Raw genomic sequence first — 16,634 nt, forward strand, 5'->3', positions numbered from 1 at the left:
GGTGTTCCTGCTCAAGGGCAGGATCTAGGTGCATCACACGGTGAAGTTCTAACTGGGCCTAAGAATCAAGATTGGGCCGATACCCACTCTCTTTGGGTGATGCAGTGGACAAATCGATATAGTCACACTCTCTCGGATGACTTGGAGCATTTACATTATCCGTTAGAAATTTACATGCATTGGTACCGAGCAGCATATGGTGACCACTTGCAATTGTCGAACCTTGTCTTTGAAGAGAATCCAGAAGGTCCTCCACCTCCACCACCACCGGCACCGGAACCAGAACCGGCACCAGTACCTCCACCACCACCGCCACCGGAACCGCCACAACAGGGGGTTGAGTATTTTGCACCATATGTTCCAGACACGCATCCGTCTGATTATTACTCAGCGTCGGTCCCGGCACATCAACAGAATTGGGGTGGTCCACAGTTTGAGTATGGAGAGCAACCTTCATTTAGTCAGCTGCTTGGTTTCATGGCATCGGGGTCTTACCACTCACATTCAGGTAACTATGTTGACATTCCCACCGACCATCAAGCACATTTGGGTGGTATTACTCCAGCTAGGGGGTCATTGGATTTGAGATCTCGGGTTCGCACTTCATCTGATAATTCTGGTGCCAGAATGTCTGTTGACTCGAGCAGAAGTGCTGAAGCGGCGGAAGGGATCATACAAAGTGGAAACCCTAGACGTATTCCGATGACTCTGATTCAGGAGAGTAATAGAGCAGTGCAGGATGAGACTGATAACTACCTAGTAGACCATCCAGAGGATGAGGGTGAGGATGAGGATGAGGATGAGGATGAGGAAGACGATGCCGCTGACGAGGAACCAGCGCCTAGTGTAGGTAAAATAAACTGTTAGTAATGCTTTAGGGCTTGATTATGAATTTCTATTAGTAGCTTCATGGTGAACTTGTATTTGTATTTGTATTACACAGTGAACTTGTATTTGTTGTGTTTTCATAGGTACGGCCACAAGTGAAAAAGGTAAAGGTTACAACCTTAGAGCTGATCCTCCACGTTGGAGTGCAAATCGGTATATACCATCCGCTCTTAACAAGATTGCAAAGAAGTGCAGAAAGTTATACAAAGATATGAAGTGGGCACCGAGAAAGTGAATTTGTAACTATTTAATTATTGAGAATGTTAATGAGGTTCTTACTACTATTTAAGAAATAATTTGTACTATTTACTTATTGAGTATGTTAACTAGGTTGTTATTGTTGACTATGTTAATTTGGTTATTAGTATTTACTTATCGAGTATGTTAATCAGGTTTGAAATGAATACAAGTGGTATTCCCAATATGACATCCATTCTATAATTCTATTAATATATATATAAGTTTGAATTATTTATTAATATGCAAATTAAAGTGATAGAGCTACGTGCTTCCATTTAATTTGACGTACAAATTAGTACATTATTTGTACAATACAGATATAAACATACATATAACAAAATAATGTTAATTATTATGACAACACTGAATTGTTAGATCATAGTCTGATGCCACTTAATTAAGGGAAGCATCCACGTTATTACTGATATGGAATGAAGTAATGTATGCTATATACCAATTCTTTATTCAAATTAATTATGAATAAGAAGCATTTAATTAGTCAAAGCCACACACAAACCTGGTCAATTCAAATGTCATTGTCGTACATAAATGTAAATTCAACCGAAATGTAAAAAAAGGTAACTACTACTCTTCGGCTGGACCTGCACTCGGTCCACCATTTTGGCGACATCTACTGCAGCTATGGCCCTCGGCACCGCATTGCTTGCATCGCCTCGATCGACGTAACATACGAGTATCCATCTCATTCAAGAAGCGGGTCATCTTCGGCCGACCTTTGGCTACCCGTCTGAGGAACGGGTTTTTAACGAATCTAGGCCCATGATAAGCAGGCCACGTTGCCGGATTTTCTAGTGGTCTAAACCTAGCCCTGTATACTCTTCGAACTTGGTCCATCTTGTAAACGTCATTAACGTACACTTGCCAATCCAACCTCTGATTTGCACAACACGCAAACACGTGTCGACACGGAATTCGGTTAACCTGGAATTCACCACAGTCGCACCGATGGTGGCGTAGGTCAACTGCATACTCAACCCCACTAGGCATCTCGCGAACTTTGAAGACTTCATTTTCTCTATCAAAACAGCTAACCTGTATGTTACCTGATGCTCGTTGATTTGCATGCAGCTTGGTTGTCGCCATCTCAGAGAACACAAATCCAGCATTGATCCGGGCTTCAGCCTCGGCTCTTTTCCTAGTGAATAATTCATTCAATCTGTAAAAGGTAGCCTTAACAAGTGCAGTGACTGGGAGATTGCATGCACCCTTTAAGACGGAGTTGATACATTCCACAAGATTGGTGGTCATATGACCCCATCGGTAACCACCATCAAATGCCAAAGCATACTGCTTACGAGGGATTCGATCAAGCCAGTTGGTGTAAGCCTCACCCCGTTCCTTTAATCGTTCGTAGCGCATCTGGTACTCTCTGGTCGTCCTCGAGTATCCTATGAAAAACATTCAGTCAGCTATGAACACCATTCTATTTGATCGTACATTAATGTAAATTCAAAGTTCATTCTATTCAAACTTACCAATATTGACGATAAGCTTCTGCAAGTAAGGTGCCTTAAACTTCCTCAAGAAGTTGGACTCAATATGCCGGATACAAAACATATGGAAAGCTCTAGGAGGAGACCACGCCCCATTACTTCGTTCAATAGCTGACCTAATCGAATCGTGTCGATCAGAGATAAGTCCCACACCATCACGTGTCACCACATGTTGACACAGGTTGCTCAGAAAAAAGTACTATGCATCAGAAGTCTCTCCCTCCACTATGGCAAATGCAATAGGCACGATGTTGTTATTACCATCTTGTGAGACTGCAACCAATAAACAACCCTTGTATTTTCCATACAAATGAGTTCCGTCCACCTGCACCACTGGCTTGCAGTGTCTGAAGGCCCTTATACAGGGGTAATAACTCCAGAAGACTCTATGTAGAACACGTATATCAGGAACCAAATCATCTCCCTGGTAAGCAGGCATTGTTTCAAAGTGAACCACTGCTGATGGCTCTTTGTGGCACATGGCCTCAAACCATATGGGCAAAGCTTCGTACGATGCTTCCCAACTTCCGAAAATTGATTCGACCACCTGTTGCTTTGCTAACCAAGCCTTGCGATAACTGATGGTGTAGTTAAACTTTGACTGGACATCAGCAATTACTGCTTTCACCTTTATAGACGGGTCAACCTCTACCAACGGCTTTATTGCTTCTGCAACTGTCTTGGAATCCAGCTTCGAATGGTCTTGAGAAATAGTAGACCTGGTACAAGTGTGACTTCCATTGTACCTCCTTATCTCCCAACAGTACTTCTTCTGCATTTTGGTTACCCTGATCAACCAGTCACAACCATTCCCATATTCTGTACATTTGGCATAGAATGTCGTCGGTTCCGACTCATATACCCGATAGTCCACACCTCTCCAGATGGTATAATCTTTCATTGCCTTGATTACTGCCTCCCTTGAACTGAATTCCATCCCCACTGTGAACTCACCATCTGCCACAACAGGAGGCGCTGCATACATCAAAAGTAATAAATGCTTCATTATGTACTCAGTAAGAAGTCTTTTATTACAACTCAATTAATAAACACACTTTACTATGTAAGATCGTTATACTCTTATTTTTCGCTATTCCATCTACGTAAAGAACAACTAAATATCATTCACAACAAAAAACTATTAATTAATAAAAAAATCAAGCGCTATGGTCACAAATGCCTAGTCACATATCACATACATTACTCATCCGACTTATTGATCTGCTACTTCAGAGTTTCACATAGCTACCTAGGTTTACGCACCTGCATTCATATATTGCGGAAACTCTGGTGCGTGCATAGCCTCCAAATCCAACGACCGCATGAAAGAAGGCTCCTGAAACGGATGCGAGTCTGCTAGTGCATTTGCAACTTTCGCCACATCTGCGTTCATGGCGCCGCCAGCTTCATCTTCGTCTTCACCTGGACCGACGATCTCATAGTTACTTTCAAATTCATCTTCGCTTTCACCATTATAATCTTCCAATTCAATGTTACGGTCCGCTTCAGATTGCTCAAACTCAATATATAACTCGATGCACGACATCCGGTGGCGATTTTCCATGTACATTGAAAATATTTCATGCATACCTGCTTCGTCCGTCACGTACTTGGACTGAAATTGAACAAACCCACCAAACACAGGTAAAGGATACCTGTACAAAATACACGATATTCTCCTACATCTTTGAGAATCTATCTTCTCACAAATCACACCTTTCAATTCCTCAAATGACAATGTGAACGGAATAACAACATCTAATGGATTTTCACACACAAATTGAACTCCCTCATATGTTTGCAATAAGATCTGTCCGTAATAATAAATCTTCAATACAACTCTATCATCCATAACACTACACGTACTTGACTATTCACAACCTCACAGAAATTTTTTTTACAAAAAAAATGGAGATGAATAAGAGAACAGAAGAGAAGAGGATGAACATGACGAGGAAGAAATGGGGCTTCTGTGAACTCACCATCCGCTTTTTGTATGCACTAACGGACAAATCGGACGGACCGACCGCTGCACCCCCCAAATCGGTGGGTCTGATTTGTGCACCCCGAATTAAAATAAAATTTTCTGCCTCTAGTAATCGGTGGGACCGATTACTGCACTCATCCGATAACGTCTTCCTCCACCAGAAATCGGTGGCACCGATTTGTTCCCCATCAACCTCTCCCTCACACAAATCGGTGGGACCGATTTGTGGTTCTTCCTCTCTGCTTGAAATCAGTGGCACCGATTTCTTCCCCCAAAATTTCAAAAATGCAACGCCGGCATAACAGTGTAAATCACCGGTAATGATCATATCTCAGCATAACTCACACCCGGGCATCATATCTAAAAAAATCAGTCGTATTTGTCAGAGTTCCTATCTATAAATCTTATTTACCTCTTTATTCTTTTTTATTGCTTGCTCATTAACACTTTTCTTATATGTTTCTCCTGTATCCTACAGTTGAGTTAATAGGTAAATTGACTAACTTTTAAATTATACGTTGAAAATTATTAACCATCTTTATCATTTTAGCCTTTGTCCATTTTTACGAAAAACAATATGATCTCTGTTAAAAAAAGAGACACTTCGACTTCTAATATTTTTGTTCTGGGACAATAAGATTTTTTTGTTAAAAAATTTATTAAATAATAACAAAAATTAATTTTGTGGAGGTTTTATTTGTAATTTGCAAATTTTTTAAATTTTCTAAAAATTTTTTTTAATAATAAGACTAACTACGATTACCATTACCACTACCTTCTTTGTCTTCATCTTCATCTTCATTATTATCTTCATCATTATAATTTCTATCTTTACTATTTCTATTATGTAATTATAGTTTAACATCATTATTATCTCTTCTACCATCATCAATACTAATACCAACACTATCAACAATTTAACATTACCGTTCTCTTCTCTCAAAGGAGAATTTTGGGAGTGACTTTGTAAATAAATCTGCCAGATTGTCACATGAGCAGATCTGTTGGACATCAATTATCCCTTGATTTTGAAGATCATCAGTGAAAAAGAATTTGGGAGAAATATGTTTTGTTCTATCACCTTTTGATGTATCCACCTTTAAGTTGAGCAATACATGCTGTATTATCTTCAAACAGGACAGTTGGAGCTATCTTATGATCAATCAGTCCACATGATGACAGGATATATTGGATCAAACTCCTGAGTCAAAAACACTCGCGACTTGCTTCATGTATCGCTAGTATTTCAGCATGATTAGAGGAGGTTGCTGCTATCGTCTGTTTCGTGGACCTCTATGATATAGCTGTACCACCATATGTGAACAGATATCCTGTTTGAGATCTCCCTTTATGTGGATCAGACAAGTACCAGCATCTGTGTAACACCCTCATTATCAGAAGTCACGCTCCCGGCTGCGCTACTCTGATAGCAAGAAGTATTATGACTACTTTACATACTAAATACTAGAATAAGAGCCTGTGACTTGATACTGTATCGTTGACTTCTTAGAAAATCGGAAATAAATACTTTATTTTAAAAGAAAAAATACAAACAGGCATAGATTCATATACTAGACTCCTTACATAATAACTCAATATAATATACGTATAAAACATACAGTTCCTGTCCCTCTTACAAACTTGTAACAACAAAGACGAGGGGAGAAAATAATCTAATTAATACAACAACATATAAACCAAACTTAGTATAACTCTTCTTAATGCTTCTTCATCTGGTTCCTGAAAAGGTAAAGCTGTAGGGGGTGAGAACCTAACCACACGGTCTCACCACGAAATTTCAAAGTTGTCATAAGAAGATATTCAATAAGAAAATTGTTTTCAAATTCAGTGATTATCATCGCCTTATGAATCCTTTTTAAAATCCAATAACTAATTGTTTAAAACCTTTTCAAAGAAACGATGTTTAATATTTTCAGAAATCCAAAATCTTTCTTTCCTCATAAGCAAATCTCAATCAGAAACCAACCACGCAATCAAACAACACAATCATTAATTCATCACCAAAGTCCATTCTCAAATGTAACACGCCAAGACAAACACAGGCAAGACAGACAAGGAAAGCACAAGTACAAAACAGTTACAGCAAATAGTTCAAGTAGCAGTTAAGAACAGTTTAGCAATTAGGCAAACCAAAACAAGTTCAAACCCAAGCAAAGCATACAAATGCATATGATGCATGCCTGTCCTATGGCTGATGAGGCTCATCTGTCGGTTATCCAGCCAACCCGACAAGTCTGAATTGTCCTTAGACTGTCCCCCGACGTGCATCCCCAAGAGTCTATGCATAGTTTTTTTTTTTTCAAGTAATCAATATTGCTCAATGGGGGTAACATTCCCGGGAATTTATATAGTGCCCGGTCACACTTACGTCGTAGGGTCAACAGAGTATCGAGTTTTCAACCTGGTACACGTGGTGGCAAGCCACGGCACTTAATCCAGGGAACCTCGTATCTCAGATAATTCATAAGCCACATCTCATTTCCAAATTCATAAGTTCAACATTCTCAACATTCTTAATATCATCATCATTCATCAATCCATATCTCATTTTCAAATTCATTCAAAAACCATATTTCAAAGAAAATCCTCATCATCCTCCTTTCCATTCCGTTCATTAACAATCCCAATTCAAAGCATAATTCTTTCTTTGATAAATAAAGTAATCTTAAACCATAAACCTTTTTAAAATATTTACTTCAAATGAAACTTCTAATTTTATAAAATTTCGGCAGCATTTCCTCTAAAACTCGGACTCCGCCACCCTTTTCGGGTCCCAACAAAACCATTTCTCAAACTCCTTTCAATTCAATTTCAAAAAAAGTCAGACCAATTTCAATATCTCAGACCATTTTCAATTTAAACTCATTTTTCAACAAATCAAGCTTATTTCCAATATTATAATCCTTTCCAGATCTCAATCATTTCCAACAAAGCCAACCAACATTTACTCAAACCCTTTCCAACGGTTTCAAATCCGGGTCATTCACAAATCTCAAGCCATTTTCCAAACCCAAATTAACTCTAACATCAAATCATTTTCCAATTCTCAAATTATACTTGATAAACATTCAAACCAGATTTTCAAATTAATCTTCCACTCACTATCTCAATACCAACTCAATATTCAGAAATAGCCACAGTCAAGTAAGCAATCACATTTATTCAAGGCAATTCAGTTCAATTCGTAAGACTCCATAATCACTAAAAATAATTATTTGCTTAAATATCAATTTATAACAACTCTTAAGAATAAAAATAAGTTTAATGAAAACGCCCCTACCTCGGAAAGTCGAATCCATAAATTAAATCCGTCACCAGAAACCCTTTCCCTCAGCCCGAAAATAAATTGCAGCTTTAACTCCAGCAACTCTAATAATAGCATATAATAATCGAAACTCAAAACTCATAGCAATTATCGTGACAAAGCCTCAGTGTAAGATGACGGAATAGCAACTAAAGGGGTTTCGAGGCGAGAACAACTTACTGAAGTTAAGAATAAAAGAAGGAACGGCATAGCAGCAGCTCCGGTGAGCTCCAGCAATGGCAGCTGTGGTTAGTGACTACCCAGATGGCAACGCAACTCGAAACAGAACCAAAACTAGAACCAAATGGGGTTTGGAACTGCAACTGCAGCAACATCAACACCGAACAACAGCAGTTTATTCTGACAAATTAAAATTAACATGAAATGGATATTAGGTGAAACTAAAACCAACTGACATGGTGAAAGAGGCAAAACAAGTTCAGTCTCACCATGAAAAGCAGCAAACCCTAACGAAACAGGGGCGGGGCAGAAGGAGTAGTGGTGGTTTTCCGGTGACTAGATGCAGCAACGACTTCAACCGAAACAGAACAAAATCAGAATCAACATCAAAAACCTCGGAACAGTTTCGGCTAGCCCCATCAATGGCGACCTGAACCCTTTCTAGACAGCGGTTCCTGCGATGGCTTTGTTCACCACCTCTCCATGCGTTTCTTCTTAGCTCAGACCAGCGGCGGATTCGACTCCACCAGCGGCAGCAAGGGCACCCGCCGAGGATGACGATGGCAACCTCGAGGCGACGGCGGCGACCTCGCGCAGCACAGCGGTGGAGCGCAGCTTCGACATCCCTCGCGAGCACGCTTTCCCTTTCTCCATTGCTCGCGATTCGCAGCGGTGATGACGTGCGGCTCGGCGACGGTGATGACTCCAAGGCGGCGGCGGCGACTACCCCTGGCTACTGGCTGCGTTCCTCTTCTCCCTCTCTTCTCTTCTTGGCGACCACGACGGCACCGTGGCAGCGATGCGACGAGCTGGATGGTGATGGCGCGACTCCCTCCCCTCTTCTTCTCCGCTGGCGCCCTCTCTTTCTCTCTTCTCCATCTCCGTGCATGTGTGTGTGTTGGGGTTTCAGAAAGGAGAAAGGGGGGTAATGTGCTAATGGCAGCTGAGAAAGGGAAATTAGGTTAGGGATTTGGAATTAGGTTCCTAATTTGGGAATTAGGATTAGGGGTAATTCAATCATTTCACTAAAATTAGGAATAATTGAAAACCAAAAACCAATTTTTAATCCACTAATAATATTTGTGAAAATATTATTTAATTATCAATTTATAAATTATTTTCAAATAGATACTCTAACTCAATAATTAGAGATAATGTAATTAATTTTCTTTATTCATAAAAATTAAAATATTAAATTCCAAAATCTCAATTCTTTAAATCAATTTATACAAAATTCTTATTATTTTGTAATTACTAAATTTTATAGTTCAAATATAGAAAATTATCTAACAATTATAAAATTATACAAAGATTCTAATTTAATTATCAAAACTTGATTTAATTAGCTTTAATTAAATAATTTCTAAAACTAAAGTCTTTAATGAATAAATAAATTGAAATCAATTTAGAATAAGGCTTTTCAAAAGTTTTGGGTCTTACAATCTGCATAGCCAACTAATAGTGACTTAGATCCATAGGGATAAAATAATCCCATATCAACCGTTCCATGAAGATATCAAAAGATTTGTTTGATTCCACTCCAATGTCTTCTGGTTGGAGAGGAACTATACCTTGCTAGTAAGTTCACAACAAATGATATATCGGGTCGTGTGTTATTAGCAAGATACATTAGCGTTCCAATGGCACTAAGATATGGTACTTCAGGACCAAGGATATCTTCATTCTCTTCTTTAGGACGGAATTGATCCCTTTCCACATCCAAAGATCTTACGATCATTGGGGTACTCAAAGGATGTGACTTATCCATATAAAATCTTTTCAAGATCTTCTCTGTGTATGTTATTTGATGAATAAAGATCTCATTTTTTATATGCTCGATCTGCAGGCCGAGACAAAATTTAGTCCTTCCAAGATCTTTCATCTCAAACTCTTCTTTTAGAGTTTTTATAATTATTGGAATCTCTTTAGGAGTCCCAATGATACTTAAATCATCAACATACACATCAATTATAATGAATCCAGATGTAGATTTTTTTTATGAAAACACATGGGCAGATATCATCATTCTTAAATCCGTTTTTGGTCAGATACTCAGTAAGACGATTATACCACATTCGTCCAGATTGCTTTAGACCATATAAAGATCTTTAATCCCTGTGAATATTCATTGGATGGTTTAGATATCTTCAATCCTTCAGGGACTTTCATATAGATATCACAATCTAATGAGCCGTATAAGTAGGTTGTTATCACATCCATTAAATGCATATGTAGTTTATGATATGCGGATAAACTGACCAAATAACGCAATGTTATCGCATCCACTATAGGGAATACGTTTCTTCATAATCTATATTAGGCCTTTGTGAAAAACCTTGTGCCACAAGTCGGATTTTGTAGCGCACAACTTCATTTTTCTCATTTCGTTTTCTCACAAATACCCACTTGTATCCAACAGGTTTTACATCTTCTGGTGTACGGACTACAGGTCCAAAGACTTCACGTTTTGCAAGTGAGTCTAATTCAGCCTTCATGGCTTCTTCCCATTTTGGCCAATCATTTCTTTGTCGACATTCTTCGACTGATCTTGGCTCAAGATCCTTATTTTTCATGCATGATATTTAATGCCACATTATATGCAAATATTTCATTGACAATTGTCTTATTTCGGTCCCATTTCTCTCCTGTAAAGACATAATTAATCGAGATCTCGTCATTTTCACAATTTTCAGGTACCTGAATGTCTTCTGGCGTTAAAACTATATCAGAATTTTGGACAACTGCAGGTGTCTTTACTATGTCTTTTTCAACAGGAATAATATTTACCTCTTTTCTTTTTCAAAGATTTTTGTCTTTGGAACCGACAGGCCTGCTACGCTTTTGGCGTGAATTTGCTTTAGTGGCTACTTGTCCTACTGGGACATCAATTCGAATTGGGACATTTTCTGCTGGTATATAAGATTTGGTTATCCTCTTTGTATTGAAAATGTATCAGGCAATTCATTTGCTATTCTTTGCAAATGTATAATCTTTTGAACTTCTAGTTCACATTGCCCTGATCGAGGATCTAAATGCATCAAAGATGATGCTTTCCAATTAAGTTCCTCTTCAGGAAGTTTATTCTCTCCCCCTAATGTTGAAAATTTTGATTCATCAGAATGACAATCCGCAAACTGGGCTTTAAATACATCTCCAGTTTGTATCTCGAGATACCTCACTATAGAGGGAGAATCATATCCAACATATATCTCCAATTTTCTTTGTGGTCCCATTTTGGTGCGAGAAGGTGGTATAATGGGAACATATATCACACACCCAAATATTCTTAAATGGGAAACATTTGGCTGTTGGCCAAAAGTTAATTGCATAGGAGAGAACTGATAGTAACTCGTTAGCCTCAAACGAATAAGTGTGCGGCATGTAAAATAGCATGCCCCCAAACCGAGGTTGGGATATTTGTTCTCATAAGTAAGGGTCTAGCAATTAATTGGAGGCGTTTAATAAGTGATTCTGCTAACCCATTTTGTGTGTGAACATAAGCTACTGGATGGTTAACACTTATTCCATTAGCCATACAATAAGCATCAAAAGTTTAAAAAGTAAATTCACCAGCATTATCAAGACGAATTGCTTTGATTGGATTTTCTGGAAATTGTGCTTTTAATCGAATAATTTGAGCCAGTAATCTCGCAAACTCCAGGTTGCGAGAAGACAATAAGCACACATATGACCATCTCGAAGATGCGTCTATCAGGACGATAAAATATCTAAAAGATCCACATGGTGGATGAATAGGTCCACATATATCACCTTGAATCCTTTTTAGGAATTTATCAGGGGACTCAAATCCAATCTTTACTGGTAATGGCCTTAAAATTAACTTCCCTAGAGAACATGCAGCACAACAAAATTCACTAGATTTAAGAATCTTCTGGTTCTTTAGTGAATGTCCATGGGAGTTTTCAATAATTCTCCGCACCATAGTTGTTCCCAGATGACTCAATCGGTCGTGCCAAGTTATGAATTCATTTGGGTTAGTAAACTTCTAGTTTACAATGGCATGTGATTCAATCGCACTAATCTTGGTATAATACAACTCAGATGAAAGTGATGGTGACTTTTCTAATATAACCTTTTTATTTAAATCATGAGTTGTGATACATAAATACTCATGATTTCCCTTATTCATTGTTTCAATATGATATCCATTTCAGCGAATATCTTTAAAACTCAACAAGTTCCTTAGAGACTTGGTAGATAATAGTGCATTATTTATTATAAATTTTGTTCCTCCAAAAAACAAAATTATAGCTCTTCTGGAGCCTTCTGTCACATTGCTTGAGCCAATAATAGTATTAACATATTCTTCTTTTGGTATAAGATGGGTAAAATATATATTACTTTTAAGAATAGTGTGCGAACTTGCACTATCCGCAAGGCAAATATTTTCATTATATGTCCTTGCCATTCTCTTCAAAGACAAATAATAATAATAATAATAATAATAATAATAATAATAATAATAATAATAATAATAATAAAATGAGTAAAAGTTTATTCACATGAATACTTAACAAACACATATATTAAACTATTCCATCATTGATCAAATAGCCAATATTTCTTTCAGAATCCTCAAAGAAATTAAATACATTATAATGAGTGGTAGAATTTTCATCATTTGAAACAAAATTTGTTTCCGTTCCTTTGTCATCCTTTTTCAAAGATGCTTGATAAAGATCAACTAGGTGCCTTGGGGTACGACAGGTACGTGACCAATGGCCCTTTCCACCACTACGGAAGCAATTGTGCTCAATTGATTTACTTTGCTCATTGTTTCTTTCTTTATCCCACTTCTGGTGAGATCCTTTGTGAACATAATTTTTTTTCCTTTCATAATTTTTTTTGTTACTAAAACATTGACATTTATCTCTTTTGGGGTAATGATTTGCCGTATTTACTTCAAGAAATGGGGCGGCACCAACTGGGCGTGCTTCATGATTCCTTAGAAGTAATTCATTGTTGCGTTCAGCAACAAGAAGGCAAGAAATTAACTCAGAATATTTTGAAATCCTTTTTCTCGATACTGTTGCTGTAGGAGCACATTCGAGGCATGAAATGTCAAAAAAAACTTTCTCTAACATATTGGGCTTGAGGAAGTATCACCGTCTTTTGATGATTGTACCTTTCTTCAAGGTCTTTCCACAGATCTACAGGATATTTTAATGTGAGATATTCATTTTTCAATCATACGTTGAGATGACGCCGAAAGAAAATCATGGCTTTGGCTTTATCCTTCTGGGATACATTATTTTCAGCCTTAATGGTATCTCCAAGATCCATTGAATCAAGATGGATTTTAGCATCAAGTATCCATGATAAATAATTGTTTCCAGATATATCAAGAGCATTAAATTCAAGATAATAGAGCTTTGACATAATAAAAATTTGTTACCTGGAGTCTTCTAAAATTTGGTTAGAGTCTCGTGTTGATAACGTGTTGTAGAATAAATAAATAAGAAAGATATAATATAAAATAAAATGTAAATATAATACTCTAATTTTGATATTCACTAATATAATTATCTCATTATAATAATAGAAGTAATTCATATATTCACTACTATTATATATTAGCAACCTATGAAAAAGAGAAGAAAACAATATAAAAAGAGAGAGAAGATTGTTGTTATTGATGTGTATATTCAGCGGAGGCTTAACCTCCTATTTATATATGTATAAGATTTTTTTTCAAATTCTATTAAATATATTTTTCGTTGAAAATATTCAACTGCCTATCATAAATAAGCATCCACCTAATTGATCTTATCACAACATAAGTAAATTTATTATTATTGCAAATTCTTCTTCTCAAAGAGTCGAAAAGAGAGGTATATGTACTAATTTATTAATCACAATCTTCAATTATACTATTTAATTTCTCTTTTTTTAATTTTTCTACTAACTCTACACAAAGACAGATCTAGAGGGGCCAGTGGAGGTTGTGGTCTCCCAAAAAAATTTTAAACTTCTATGTATTATATCATGTGCACTTAAATTTAAAATAAACCTGTTATTCTAGTGGTTAATTAGAATATTTTCTCTCAATTCAAATCTTAATTATTGCATTTTAAACATTAATAGTATTCTATCTTTTTTAGACTAACTATTTTGATCAACAAATCTCTTTTTAATTGTTTCTTCTAATTTGTTCATTAACCATTTTGTTTAATGAATTTTTTTATTCTTCCTTCTAACTTTTTTTTTCCTTAACTCTTAAATATATATCATTATAAAAAGTAGTCTAATTTTTATAATAAATCCTAATTGAATAGCAAGAGAGTATAAAATTAAATTATTTCAACATTCATTTATTTTTTCATAATATTAAAATAATAACATATTAAATAAATTATTTATTAGTATAAATATTTTATATGTTTTATTTATTAATTTATTTTAAATACATATATCAAAAGTATCATAATAACTTATTTATATTGTTTATTTTATATATTCTTTATAAAAATAAAAAAAATAAAAATTAGAATTTTATAAGAAAAAGACAAAAATTAGAATTTTATTAATAAATATTTTTATTAATAATAATAATAATAATAATAATAATAATAATAATAATAATATATAATATCACCAATTATATATATAATATTTAATTATATAAATATTTAATTTTTGACTCCTTCCTCAAAATATTCTAAATTTGTCCTTTTGACTCTATATGTATAATTTTCCTTCTTTCTTGTAGATTTACCAAAAAAGTTTACACTTGCACCACTTTTTCAAGTAAACTAAAGAGAGATTACTGTCAAACAAAATTTGTTAATAATGACTTGTATTATTAATTCTATCAAAAGCAAGTAGTTGGAGCAAGTGGAATAGGTTTTGATGAAGCTATTAGTATTACACAACTAGAAAATGGATTAATACAGACAGATTTACAAACAGATTTAGTCTTTATTACAGATAAATTTTTGGTTACCGATGAAATTACTGACGGATTTTGTCCATCTGTAAAAGTCTTGTGGAAAATTATTTACCGATGAATTTTTTTTCCGTCGAAAAATTACCGACGAATTTTTACCAGTTACTGACGAATTTTTCTTCGGTAAATTCTCCCATCTATTTTCCTGAAACGTCGAACCTTCCAACAGATTTCTGTCACTAATTACAGATGGATTTTTTGATAAGCAACTAGAAGGTACACTAATACCTTCCAACATTAGCAGCCAGATCACCTATAATAGTTCCAGGTGCAGATTTCTGCGGATCAGTGGCTCCAATTAGTTTTCAGCCATAAGTTATGACTCCTTCTCCTTCCCAAATCTGTTTCATGAATTCAAGGGAAAATCAGACTAATCTAGAAAAAAATAACATATTGTTTTGTGTTTTGTATTTGATTCCGAAGGTAAGAAAGAGGAAGAGTCAGTTATAAGTTGTAAGGCGTAAGCTGTAACCATTGCAATAACAGGGCCAGAGCTTAGGAAGTCACAGAGCTCATTGAAGAATTCCTTTGAAAAAGAACCAACACTTTAATCCCAAATTACCTAAGCAGCAATAAGCAAAGTTTCATAGTACATGACCAAGAACTCTCTTAATACTATTATACACTTACAAATGATTTTCCTGATATCCAATAATATCAAAATAAAATTAAAAAATTATCCACCACATTCATTTCTCACACAAACAGATCAGATATTGAAAATAACAATGGCAATAAACTGATGAAGTAAATAATTATCCAAACTAGAATTAGTTGAATTAAATTGATAGCAAAAAGCTGAAATTGATGATTCTAAAGTAGTATTAACTAGTTTAAGAACGAAATAAAAATAAAAAAGGGGAATAACATATTGGAGTAGCCAAAATTAAGAGAAAGTGAAAATAGAGGGAATAAGAAAAAGAGAAAAAGGAATTAACCTCACCTCAACTAAACTGAATAGATGGTTGTAAATGGTTATGAGAGCAAGATTGATAATGTTGTTGCTAGGGTTTGTTGGTTTGTTTAGTGTGTAATAGTTTCGATTGTTGCAAAGAACGAAAGGAAGGGATGAATGCAGTGATTCTTAAAGCTATACCTGAATAGCACGGGAACTATGATTTCAAATGAGAAGAATTCAAAAATTGAAAGCGATGCAAAATCATACCTGAACCGGTGGATGAGGATGACCAGCGAATGGCCATTGCTGAGGCCAGTGATGAGATCATGGACGGAGCGATGGAGAGAGCGGCGGCGGTGAAAGAACCTCGTGCGATGGAGAGAGCGTGGACGGAGAGAGGAAGAAGCTCTTCACTTGTGTGAAGTGTGAATGGATCGCGAGGGTAGGATCTGAGTTAGGGTTAACTCAATATTTTCGATGGAAAATTTTAAATTACAGACAAATTTTTCGTCTGTAATAATTTAATAAAATGCAGCATTTTTGTCCATTTAATTACAGACAGATTTTCCGTCTGTAATCATTTCCCACGAAAAAAAATTTAATTTTTCCGACAGAATTATCGACGGATTCTCTTT

The 16,634-nt window shown here is 36.0% G+C and overlaps 3 protein-coding genes across 3 annotated transcripts; 1 reads left to right on the forward strand and 2 right to left on the reverse strand.

Moving 5' to 3' along the window:
* Positions 1–99: 99 nt before the first annotated feature.
* Positions 100–1,123, forward strand: LOC148569068 (uncharacterized). The gene is made up of 2 exons (XM_088483346.1): positions 100–850; positions 972–1,123. The coding sequence occupies exons 1-2, from the start codon at positions 100–102 to the stop codon at positions 1,121–1,123; spliced, it is 903 nt and encodes a 300-aa protein (XP_088339472.1).
* A 590-nt stretch (positions 1,124–1,713) lies between these two features.
* LOC148569069 (uncharacterized) lies at positions 1,714–2,706 on the reverse strand. Its single transcript, XM_088484872.1, has 2 exons — positions 2,625–2,706; positions 1,714–2,537 (listed from the first exon to the last, which is right to left on the reverse strand). The coding sequence occupies exons 1-2, from the start codon at positions 2,704–2,706 to the stop codon at positions 1,714–1,716; spliced, it is 906 nt and encodes a 301-aa protein (XP_088340998.1).
* Positions 2,707–2,841: 135 nt separating this feature from the next.
* On the reverse strand, positions 2,842–4,957 carry LOC107636808 (uncharacterized). Its single transcript, XM_016340289.1, has 3 exons — positions 4,625–4,957; positions 3,906–4,452; positions 2,842–3,617 (listed from the first exon to the last, which is right to left on the reverse strand). Exons 1-3 carry the CDS (start codon positions 4,955–4,957, stop codon positions 2,842–2,844), a joined length of 1,656 nt encoding a protein of 551 aa, XP_016195775.1.
* Positions 4,958–16,634: the final 11,677 nt, after the last annotated feature.

The sequence above is a fragment of the Arachis ipaensis genome, chromosome B4, assembly GCF_059453495.1.
Source record: "Arachis ipaensis isolate K30076 ecotype BB chromosome B4, ASM5945349v1, whole genome shotgun sequence".
Classification (NCBI taxonomy): domain Eukaryota; kingdom Viridiplantae; phylum Streptophyta; class Magnoliopsida; order Fabales; family Fabaceae; genus Arachis; species Arachis ipaensis.